The sequence below is a fragment of the Oryctolagus cuniculus genome, chromosome 6 (assembly GCF_051225735.1).
Source record: "Oryctolagus cuniculus isolate XC-2025 breed Fujian yellow rabbit chromosome 6, ASM5122573v1, whole genome shotgun sequence".
Taxonomy (NCBI): Eukaryota; Metazoa; Chordata; class Mammalia; order Lagomorpha; family Leporidae; genus Oryctolagus; species Oryctolagus cuniculus.
This window is the reverse complement of record NC_142872.1, coordinates 23,021,681-23,033,812: the sequence shown is the minus strand read 5'-3', so window position 1 is coordinate 23,033,812 and position 12,132 is coordinate 23,021,681. Positions and strand designations below refer to the sequence as shown.

General features: G+C 58.3%; 1 protein-coding gene across 3 annotated transcripts in view; it reads left to right on the top strand.

Moving 5' to 3' along the window:
• The window catches only part of FSTL4 (follistatin like 4), a 360,281-nt gene that overhangs the window by 269,269 nt on the left and 78,880 nt on the right, over positions 1 to 12,132 (top strand). For all 3 annotated transcript variants that reach the window (XM_051844203.3, XM_051844201.3, XM_051844205.3), the window contains one exon: positions 1,223 to 1,346. In XM_051844203.3, coding sequence (XP_051700163.3) covers positions 1,223 to 1,346 — 124 coding nt within the window. The remainder of the gene's footprint in view (positions 1 to 1,222; positions 1,347 to 12,132) is intronic.

Sequence of the window (12,132 nt, the reverse complement as noted above, 5' to 3'; positions counted from 1 at the left end):
GCGCAGGTAGACAGAGCCATCCTGGGCGTGTTGCTCCCCTGGGGCAGAGACGTGGCTCGAGGCAGCCAAAGCCATTAACTGGCGTGGTAATTGGACTCTGATTTCCTCTTTAAAATTTAATACACTTAAAGTCCATTTCATAAATCTGCCAGGCAGAGCCCAGCGAGAATGGGCCTTTCCCTGACACTGACGCAGAGGCGGGGAGAGCTCTGAGCCCCACGCAAAGTTCATCAATTTCCAATGCAGAAATAGGCAAAGGGGAATTTCCATCTGGGGAAGATTGATCTCAGCGTTACGGCTGATCTCCCTTTTATCGAGCACCCTTCCTGGCCGGGTGAAGGGTCATTTTTTTAACATTATCACATTAAATTGCCTTTAATACAGCAGGCAAACTGAGAACGTTAAACAAAGAGAAGATGCCTCTGCCCCTCTCCCCTTCCACCCCACCCCGCAAAATAAAACTAAATCGTCCCTTCCTCCTGAGTTGTCCTTAGCGTGCTGCTTGCGGCACCTGTTCCAGGCCCTCCGGCCGCCAGCGCCATCTCAGTGCAGGAGCCTGGAATTTCAGTGCCAAGTTCCCACTGGCCTCTGGATGGTCACACTGGGGAAGCCCAGCGCCCTGTGGCCCAGTCTGTGACCAGAGAAGCTCATGAGGGCCCCCCTGCAGCCCCTGTGCCAGAATCCGTAGGGCAGCCGTGTGCGTTGCTGGCAGGACAGGGCAGGCAGGCAGGCAGGGCTGGGGCTCGGGCCTCAGTCAGCAGAATGGCACCTGCGCCTCCTGAGGGTGTGCTGTCGCCTGGCCGGCAGGTTCTGGATGGAGCATTGACAAAACAGAGTGGCCACAGTGAGCTCAGCCACCATTTCCCCGGGTCCCTTCTGTCCTTGGTTGCCCCAGCTACAGCGCAGAGGGACAGACCAGGTGGTTTCAAGGGCCCTTCCCATGTCAGACCATCTGGGTCTTTCTGCCCCCTACTAAGGCACTGAGCTCTGGCCTAGACTCTAACTGCTGTGTGACCTTGAGGCAATCACTTTCCCTCTCTGAGCCTCAGTTTTCTCATCTAAAAGACAAGGGGTTGTAAAAGACAAACCGAGAGCTGTGCATGCTACCTGAGACCCTCCGGGCATCCCAGGAGTCGCCACTGGGCCTGGGTCATCTCCCAGCAAAGCCCTCAACTCTGGACTCACTCTGTGCTCTGGCCTCGTGCCCCTCCTCACCCCACAGCATGTGCCAAAGGACCAGGACCTAGATGGGGACCTGCTGGGCTGCTCACCTGGTGACCTCCTCCGATTTGACGATTACGACGGCGACGGCTCACTGACCCTGCGGGAGTTCCTCACGGCCTTCCGTAAGTTCAGCCCACATGGGAGAGGCTTGTCCACACGGCTGCTCCTGCACCTGTTGTGTCAGGGCCTGGGTCCTCTCCTCGGGTGTTGCGCAGGTTGGATTCTTTGGGGAGCGATGGCGGTTGAGTTTCTTTTGCCATAGGCGCCGAGCTGTAAGACAAAGAGGAAAGGAGAAGGGGTGGCTCCAGCAGAACTCGCCCTGTTCCTTGGAGAGGACGTTTCTCTCACTCAGGGACCCAGGACTGGGACTGGAGCAGAGCTGGGGACACAGCCAGACTCCTTGGGGGTTCTGCATCTGCACATGGAGGGAACAGACTTTGGGGCTGTCCTCAGTGTGTGGCCTGACCCCAGCAGGGAGCCCTAGGGCCTGGAGACTTGCCCAGGCTGGGGCAGGGAGCTGCAGCCTCCCAGGGACAGTAGGGAATGAGGGTCCAAGATGAAAAGAGGTGGGGGCCCTGGAGAGACACAGGAAGTCGGTACTCTCGTGCCAACAGAGTGAGCACGCGAGTGGCCCTGTGTGGAGCCCCTGGCGCGCCATGTGTGGATGGGGTGTCTGAGCACCTGTGTCTTGCCCTGTGGTGACCTTACGTTGACCGTGGGTGGAGCTCGGGCAGGGCCTGAAGGAGATGTGCAGGTGCTGCCATGCCCCCTCCCCCCTCGGCCCAGTCAGACCTGCAGTGATGAGAGGGAAGGGCGGGGCTAGACCCTGCCTGGACACTGCAGGGGACGTCCTTGACCCCAAAACCAGGAAGCCCCTTTACCTCCAAGGGCATTAAGACCGCTCTGGGCCAGTCATGGGTATGTCCTGTGTCTGTGCCGGGATGTGACCCACAGGCTCAGGATGCCCAGCCACAGGCCCTGGCGCTGGGGAGCTGGGCGTGAGCCCCTGCCTCGGTCCCACCTTCCCCTGGTGTTCAGTGCCCAGCGAGGCGGGCCTGCTCCGTGTCTGTGTCTGTGAGCTGTTGTTGCTCCCGGTACCCACAGGCCTGAGAAGGAGGCCTCGGGATCCACTGGTCAGAAGGGCTCTGGAGGCAGGGAGAAGAGGGACATGGGTTCCCAGGAGAGAGAAATGAGTGTGGGTCCTCCCCGTGGGAAGTGTCCCTGAGTGCGACGTGGCCGGGACCTCCCCACTCTGGAGCCGCCTTCCTACCGGGGACCGCAGCCCAGCCCTGGGCTTGATGTGCTCTGACCCTGTAGGGCCCCCGTCTTCCTCCTCCCATCTGTCTTTGTGACTGTGCACTTCTGCGACAGGAGGTGTTCGCTCTGTGGGCCATGGGTTTTATTCCCAGAAATACGTCTCTAAACATGTTGGCATGTGTGGGAGTAGCGGTAGCTCCCCAGCCCTGGCTCAGGACCGCCGGCTGTTAAACCATCGGGAATGTTGCCAGCAGCTGAATGGTTGGTGGCTCTACGTGGGCCTTGGGGGAACTCATAGGCATCTACACCACACACGTGCCACCTGCTTTCATTCTCCGGAGAGGCCGTGGTTAAGCGTTGACCTGTCTGTGGCTGGACAAGAGCCTCACACCTGTCTTCCATGTCCACTTCCCGTCATCTCTCCTGCATCCGCTGTCCCAGACTGAGATCCCCGATGATTCCAGTCCCAGAGACCAGCCAGGTCCTTTACAGGGACAGCAGCGCCCCGGGTCAGGAGAGAAGGGCGAGTTTGCTGGGGACAGCTCTAGGCCATCCATCCCACAATTACTGTCTGAGCTCAGACCCCCGTGCGAAAGAGGCTGTGGAGGGAAAATCTGGAGCCTTCTGAAGAGTCCGAGGCCATGGCTGGACCTGGGGGTGGGGGCATCTCCAGGCACCGCTCCTCTTAGCCCCACGGTGGCGGCTTCGTTCAGCTGAGAGCAGCACTGCTGGGCCCCAGCCTGGTGCCTGGCCCTGCGGCTGCCTCTGCTGCATGAGCTGCATTCCTGGGGGCGGGGGAGGCTGCGGTGCAGGAGGAGGCCTGCCTGCTGCCCCGATCAAGGTCAGGATCAGCCTACGCAGCTCTGGAGGAGGGGCACAAGCCCCTCCCCTCCAGCCGTTTGTCTCAGGCTGAGCAGTGTGGTGTCGGCTCCCTTCCTTCCTGGATTATTACTTGAAAAGCCTTACACTCATCATTCCTGAAGCAAATCAGATTCTGCCGTCGCCTTGGACTGGTTTTGAACCAGGGAGCCAAACCATTCATCACAGCCCAACCCAAATAGTAGATCTGCAATAGAAGGCAAACATGCAGCCAGTAACGCAGCCACAAGCGAGGTGACCCAGCCGTAAAGGCTTGACCCGCGGGCCCTCGGAGCGCAGGCGGACCAGTGGCGTTCACGGTCACGGGACCTCGAGATTCCTGTCGCTCTGGGAATAGATTTTTGGTTCAGTGCATTTTAAGCAGATCACTGAAGTGAGACATACAGGTAACTTACTACCCGGCAGTCAATGGGCATTAACAAAATCCCACTAAAACCCACAAAGTAGTGCCTCGTGCATTCCAGCAACAACATTTTGGATTTAATTTTCAAGAGCGGAGCTGACGGGCCAGCAGGGGTTGCAACTTTGAAGTTGTGTTTCCTAATCCCTTTTTCGGCAGCGTCCTTGGGTGCAAAGCAGCTTGGGGTCTGCAGGCGACTCCAGCTGGGTGCCTGCCAAAGCAGGTTGGGCCTGGGTATGTTTGCCCTCAAGAAGTGTGTTGCGTTGACGCAGTTCTGAGCCTGGGGGAGGGCAGTCTCTTAAATCGTATCTTGCCATGCAGCTGGCCCTCGCTGGGCCGGTGTTCCCTGCAGTGTGCCGGTGGCTGAGGGCGGTGCCGGCCCTGGAGCTGTCTGCTGGGGTTGCATCTCCGAGGAGCCGGGCGAGGGCAGGTGCCCCAGGCACGGCACGGCGCTCGGTGGTCCATGTGGGGTCTCTCTAGCTGTCAAATGGAGCTGAGGCTCACCAGTGTGCACCTCTGTACAGTTTCTGCTGCTTCCCAAAGCAAAGGCTCATCTAGGAACTAAAGGCCCAGGGTCTTCGCAGCGCCCAGCCTCCGCCGCCCACCCCGCTCTGCTTGCCAACAAGGAGCAGAGACCCCATCCCTGAGGTCCCCGGTGACAAGGAGCACAGAGCCCTGTGTGTGCATCCCAGCCAGTTCCTCTCTCGGCCGCTCGTCTAAAAGACTTCTCCATTAGGCATGTTTTTACCCTTTTCCCAGTGCTCAGCTTGGGATGGTGGGAAAAACATGTTGCTTAAATGAGGGTTTTTTTTTTTTTTTCACACTTTAAATTCAGTACAAGTGTCTTCTGCATGTTAGAAAGATACTTGTCCTCTTAATTAATCCTACAAGGGCAGCCCCAGCTCTGTGTTGGATGCGAGGGAAGGGTTTGGGCAGCCGGCTGCGTGGGGGGAGGGGCTCCCTGCATTAACATTCTGGGGTCGGGAGCCCTGCGCCCCAGTGCCCCAGAGCGCTGACCGAGTGGGATGCCAACGGCCCTCCCTGGCCTCTAGCATTCGTCAACTCCATGCAGACAGGAAGGCGGCGCCGTAATCTGCTTACTGTACTGCTTCTGCGGCCAGAGCGCCCCTGTGTGGCAGGGAACAGTCCCTGGGAACTGGGTTGTGGCCCTGTGCTGTCATTGCCAGGCCTGAAAACGTGAGTGGTTCACTTCTCATGTCCGGTTCCTCTGCCAGCGTGGGTTGTGCCCTGCGCCCATCCTACCCAGAGCTGCACACACGAGGAGCAGCGTGGTAACCTGAGCCAAGGGCGGTCTCCTCGCTACCCCGTGCACTGGCCCTTGGCATCTGGAGGGTGTGCGCAGATGGGGAGCTGACCTGGGAAGGACACTGCTGTTTGCTGCCGCTGTAGGTTTCAGCTCGTGGGGAGCAGGATGGCAAAAATCCTTGCTGGATCGATTGGACTGTGCAATTTGGAGAGCAAGGCCCACCTGGGCACTGCTCTCTGTGTTGGCTGAGGCCAAGACCACCAACGTCAGTGGCTGCCCTCACCCCAGAGGAGGAGGACAGCCACCTCATGCAGGGTTTGCAAATGAAGTGGCCAGCATCAGACTCAACTCGCTGCCTTTGGCCCCTCACTGGCTGAATCAGAATTGAAAATTGGAAGCTGGCATGTGGGAGTCTCACTCCCTTCCTGGGGATGGGTAGAGTGCCATCTTGACTCCAAGTGGAGAGGGGCGGGCTTCATGGAGACTGGGCAGAGCTCCAGGGCTGAGTGACCGTGCCGTCCATGTCACTGTGGGCTCCTCACACTTGAGCCACGTGGAATGAGACCTGACGGGCGCCTGGCTCACCACAGCATGTCAGGTCCCCAGGGACAGATGAGGCGATTGAAATGCAGAGAAGTTAAGTAGCTGATACAAGGTCACACAGCCAGCAGGAAGCAAAATCAGGACTGAACTCACTTCTGAGTCCAGAACTTCCTCGGGTTCTAGCATTCGTCTAGCATACTTTGCAATTCTCCTGCATTCTCCAGTGAGAAGAATCTCACTGTCCCCAGGGTGATTTCCCTAAACCCCAAGCTCCAGCTCCATGGAGGCCTCCTCCAGGAAGTCTTTGTTGATTTCTACCCCTCTGTCAAGCCCACACAGCGTCTTCTGTGTGCCCACAGCCTTGGGTTTCTCTCCCTATGGAAACAAGGCTGCAGCCTGATGGCCAAGAGTGGGGACTGCAAAGTCCAAGTCTGACTGAGGTTTGAATCCTTGTTCTGCCTCTCACTGGCTGTGTGACTGAACAGCTTAGGCTAGCTTCAAGGTCCCTATCTGTGGATAGACATAACCACCATTAGGGCCATTCAGGACTGGCTGGGATAATTTATGCAGTGATTAGCATGGCACTTGGCACGTGGTAGGTGTCCAGTGGACGCAGACATGGTCAGAGATGGAGGTGGAGACGCCTGGGTGTGTCCCACAACCCCCACCTGTGTGGGGCCACTGCTGTCCTGCCCACTGTTGACTCCAGGTACCCGAGGCCCAAGGCTGTTCTGTTCGCCTCGCCTCCTGCCTGACATGGGGCCTGGCCCCGGAGGCCCAAGCTAAGTGTTGCTTGGTGAGGGCTTCAGAGATGTGGAGAAATGCACTTTGGAGCAGAGGCATCCGGACATGATGTGACCATGACCCAGGACCCCAGTGGGCCTTAGACACCTCCTGAGGGACCCTGGGAAGAGGGAGCAGAGGAAAAGCCAGGTTAGGACCTCACAGCTGGACCCGTGGAGGGCAGCATCAGCCAGGCTGGACCAGGGCAGCCAGGGCACCCGTGTGGCCGCCCTAGCAGCTCAAACGTCCCTCATCCGCCCGATGGGTGACTGGCTGTGAGGTGACCCCTGCTGCCACGTGAGCTAATGATGCCTTCATGAAGATCCAAGCTGCTCAACCTGGAGAGCTCCCATTCAGCTCTCCTCGGGGTGAGGTGACGGTGGGCTGGGCGGCCGCCGCCCAGTGCTTAATCGCCTACCGCCTGAGAGCTATACCGGGACACAGGGCTGCCGCACAGCCCCACGGGCCCTGCTGAGCATGGCCACGCCGCTGGTAGAGGCAGCACACGCTGGCCAGGGGATCCTGCACAGCCTTCCCACTCCTCGCCCACTCCTGCCGTCCCACCAGGAGGTTGGCATCTGTGCAGATCTGCACTTGGGGAAATAATTTACAGGCACAGGACACAGCTGTGTTGTCCTCTGAGCTCAGCTCCCGGGAATCTAAAACACAGCAGCACAGCCTCCCCGTCACCCCTAGAGCCCACAGCCACATCCCCCACCTGGAGGAGGACACAGCATGTGGTCTGGGCCCTCTGCCACTGCCCAGCTGAAGAGTGGAGACTGTGGCGGCTGCAGAAGCTCAGGGTGGCAGAGCAGGCTTCTCCAGCTAAAGCCTACAGCCCAGAGACCCACCTTCCCCGATTCAGGTGTGCGGAGCTGTGAAGGGAAGGGTGCTGGGATGGTGGGGGTGGGGGAGGGGAGGGCAGCGCTGCGGTGTATCGGGGTAAGCCTCTGCCTGCAGGACCAGCATCTCACATGGGTGCCTGTTCGAGACCCAGCTGCTCCGCTTCCAATCCAGCTCCCTGCTAATGTGCCTGGGAAAGCAGCGGAGGATGGCCCAAAGACATAGGAGACCAGGAGGAAACTCCTGACACCTGGCTTTGGCCTGGCCCAGCCCCACCATTTGTGGCCATTTAGGGAGTGAACCAGCAGGTGGAAGATCTCTCCCTCTCTCTCTCTCCCTCTGTGTGTGTGTGTGTGTGTTCCCCTGTAATTTTGACTTTCAAATAAATAAATCTTAAAAAAGAAAAAGAGGAGTACTGGGGGATCTGGAGTGGGGTTGAGCTGAAGCTCTCTGAAGGAAGAGAGCGTCTGGGCAGGGCCAGCCGGCCTGGGGTGGCCAGGCAGGGCGGGGCAGGGCGAGCGGGTGCCTGGAAGGCAGCGTTGAGATCGGGAAGCCTAGTGGGTAAACAAGGAAGCGCTCACAGAGCCCACTCTCAGAGAAGCTCCCAGATGGGGACACAGCTATGGGCAAGACCGCACAGGCCCTGCCCACCAGGCACAGAGACAGCTGGGAAAGAAGAAGACAGCAGAGAACAAAGTGGGAGCTGAGACAGAGCCCCGGGGCCAGGGCTACCTGCTGTCCACAGACAGGGCAGGGCAGGAAGGGACATTTGGGTGAGCCCCCAGCACCTGATTGGAGATCATGAGGCCAGTGTGTGGTGCTGAGGGCCGAGGAGCTGGGGTGTGCGAGGGGCCGCACCGTGGCAGAGCAGAAGTCAGACGAGAGCCTGGGCCGGGCAGAAGCCATCCTGAAGGACTGAGGCTCTGTCACGGCGGGGCCCTGGCCCAGGCAGGTCGAGGGGAGGGGCCTGAGTATCAGCTGGGGTTGGCCCTGGAGGTCTTCCATGCTGCACAGCGAGGCGGAAGAGTGACAGGGCTGCAGTGTCTGAGCCGCCCCCTGTGCTGAGCCCCTCAGCAGATGTCCAGCAGCTGCCTCGCCCCGTGAGGAACAGGCTGGCGGGGATGGGGCCGGCCCCTGCAAACAGGGCTCTGGAGCAGGCCTGTTTCTGCCGCCATCGCACCATGGAGGGGTCGATTTTGAGCCAGAACCCATGCGTGCCAGCCCCGTCTCCCTGCGCCAGCTTCTACTTCTGCCCACACTTGGAAATTACAAACCCTGAGCAGCTGCATGGTGGGGCCCGGCACTTTCTAGGAGTCTTCAAGCTCTGTTTTTAAAGATCCCAGCTGGAGGCTGTCAGTGGCCTTGGTGCAGAGCAACTGAATAGCAGAAAATGAGCTAATTACAGGTTGTTATTGAAAATCTATTATGTACAAATTGCAAAGAAAACTTATTAAAACATGATGCTTTGTGATAAAAAAAAAAAAAAAAAAAAAAAAACACCCTCTTCTTAGAGAGAGAGACAGGGTGGGAGGATGCACATCCAGTCCATCACTGTCCCTGGGACCAGGACCACCTGCAAGGCTGCAGAGCCGTCCCCTGGCCCCATGTCACACCGCCCAGCCCTGTGTCACACACCATGGAGAAATGCAAGATTTTTCACCAACTGAGAGCTCCCTGAATGTTAGTAAACACTCAAAAACAGCTGCAGAGCAAGCAAAGAATTCCATTACAAAGAAATCAAATGCAATTATTTAGATGTCGGCTTTTCAGCAGAACAGGGTCGCGTTACACTTGTGCAGCTCAGGAGTTTTGCAAGGTTCTTGTGCAGACGGCAGGCACTTAAGCACTGAAGGTCACATCCTGCTCTCCAAGCAGGCTCCCTGACCCTGGGGCGCGCAGGTCTGAGGATTGGCACAGCTGCCCAGGAAGAGGATCCTTATATGTGCAAAGCTGCCCCCTGCCAGGCAAGAGACCAAGAAGCAACCCAGGGTCTCCCCTAGCCCGGCTGCCTCCTGGGCCTCCAGCAGCATCCCCCTGCCTTTGTGGGCTCAGAGGTGAGGAGGGAGGACTCCTTGGTGCATTTCTGGAGGGCAAACCCTCCTGAGGCTGTGTCAGCCCACGGAGGGCGCTTGGAGCACAAATCCCTTGTCCTCTGCGGGGTGCGTCTTTTCCTTCCTCCCCAGCCTCCTTTTCTCAGGCTCCATGGCTGTGTCTACAGACCCTCCACCTCTACCACTACCAGGACCCCACTTGTGGGCTGCACACAGAACTAGTGGTGCCCCAAGGTTAGGAGCACTCGGATGGAGCAGGAACTCTGCTCACATGGGACATAGCAAGTGGGTGAACCACTTGTGTACCACACGCAGGGCTGGAGGGCATGCAGAGGCCCCAACATGAGGGTGGCTCTTGTTGGGAGCTGGCTGGAGAGCAGGACCCTGGGGACAGACAAGCTCTGGATAAGCCTGCAGAGACTGTGGACAGCAAGTATGCAGGCCCCCAAGGAGGCAGAGTTGGAAACCTCAGACCACGGGTGGTGACTCAGCTTAGCTTTCCTGGAAACCAATATCTGCAGCTCACTGGTCCTTACCTTGTCCTGACACTCACCGAAAGCTTTCTCGGGGCCAAGGGCAGAGGCATAAAGATGATAGGTTTCTGGGATACAGGCAGAAACCATGATGGTCCAGATGGTAAGCGAGAAGGGAGCAGAGGGGCCACGGCAGTGGCTCACCCAGGAGGCTGGAAAGACAAAGGGAGCGTACGGCCTGCCCTAGTGCTGTGTGGTGCAGAAGCAGCCATGTTGGGCGTGTGTATGTGTGTTTAGTGAATTTATTTGAAAGGCAGAGTTACAGGGAGTGGGGCGGAGGGAAGCAGAGGGACAGAAATTCTTCCATCCCTTGGCTCACTCCCTAAATGGCTGCAATGGCCAGGACTGGGCCAAGCCAAAGCCAGGAGCCTGGAATCCATCCTGGTGTTTCATATGGGTGACAGACGGAAGCACTCTGGCCAGTACTTGAACCGGTGACCATATGGAATGCTGGCGTGGCACGCAGAGGTTTAAGCTGCTGTGCAATAATGCAGGTCCCCATACTGGTTGTTTTCAGCCGGCAGAAGTTCTGAGCTGCAAAACCACGGAACCTGCAGGTTTCCACTGCAAGGGGTGGAGTTGGATGGGGTCGGAGGGGCTGCAGAGAGGGCGTGGTGATCTCGGCTCCTCATTGCTGGCTGCCTCCCTGCCTACATCAAGACCAAGCAAAGCACAGCAGAGCAGGGCTGTGGAGCCCAGAGCTTTCCACATGGTGGGTAATCAGGCTGCACACAGTAGGTGCTTGCAAACATATCTTGAAAACATCGAAGACCATGATGAACTTTTTAAAAAGATTTCAGTAAAAAGAAAGGCTCCCAGTGTCTGTGGCGATTCCTGTTCCCCCTGTGTGGCACTAGCCAGGTTGGTGGCCCACCCTGGTTGCACAGATGGCTGGGAGGGGGGGGGGTGGCAAGGTTCCGTGTCACCTGCAGCCACCCCTCAGCTGAGTCAGCTTTCCACCACACTCCTGTCCACCCCCTGCTGTCCTCACTGGGCTCCTCTTTCCTCAGAAGCCGGCCTTGCACTGAACAGTGGCAAGCTAGTCACAGCTCCCTTTATACGAGGGCACCTGACAGGTCTTCCCAAATACCGGATGCTGTAAGGAGGCCCAAGGCCAAGAGACAGGCCAGGATCAGCACACGCTGTGCATTGGGCAGTGGTGTGCCTGGGCCCAGGCCTCTCTGGGGGCCTGGGAGATCAGCGGATCATCATAGCTGCAGAAGCTATTTGTATTCTTGATGAGCAGCAGGGGGGTCTCCAGCCAGTGCAGGGTGAGACTCGGCCAGTGGGAGGTGGTCCCTATCGAGGGAGGAGCACGTGTTCTGCACACGACACAGTCCTAGGAATGCTCTTGCCCAGGGTTCCCTGTTCAGCACCTTCGGGATGTGCAGTGGGGTTCTGGAGGCCCCAGGCTTTTTCTTTATGTACATAGGCTGGCATTGTGCTTGGCCCCTGGAAACCTGGTTGCAGCTGGGACAAGTGTTCACTTGAAACTGACTTGAAGGCCGGCGCCGCGGCTCACTAGGCTAATCTTCCGCCTAGCGGCGCCGGCACACCAGGTTCTAGTCCCGGTTGGGGCGCCGGATTCTGTCCCGGTTGCCCCTCTTCCAGGCCAGCTCTCTGCTGTGGCCAGGGAGTGCAGTGGAGGATGGCCCAAGTGCTTGGGCCCTGCACCCCATGGGAGACCAGGAAAAGCACCTGGCTCCTGGCTCCTGCCATCGGATCAGCGCGGTGCGCCGGCCGCAGCGCGCCGGCCGCGGCGGCCATTGGAGGGTGAACCAACGGCAAAGGAAGACCTTTCTCTCTGTCTCTCTCTCTCACTGTCCACTCTGCCTGTCAAAAAATAAAAATAAAAATAAAATAAATAAATAAAAAAAAAAGAAACTGACTTGAGCCACACGTGGGCTCAGCAGACACAGCAGGAAAACAGCCTGGTTCCTGCACAGATTGCCAGTGAGCCCCAGCCTCTGCCAGCTGTGGGCTGCAGGGAGTGGTGGCATGAGGGCCCCTGGCCAGTTTGGCTGCCACCGTCGGGTGACCCAGTATCCCTCTTTGGCACAGGGTACTTGGCAGTGGCTTTCCACTCTGGGCTGTGGCCAGGATTCTCACCCCTGGCAACGGGCTCGTTGTGCTTCCCTTCTCCCCATGAGGGTGAGCCCCAGGACGGGGTGAGCTGCCCCAGGCAGCCTGCAAGCTGGGCCTCAGGGTGCCTCCTCCAGATGGCCTGGGCCTGCCGTGGTCAGACAGGTGTTACAGGCAGATTGTACCCTTCTCAGGAAAGCAAAGCGCACCCAGTAGGGGATAGAAATGACGCTCAGAGGACTCTCTCCCCTGTTCACAGGCAGCGGGGCA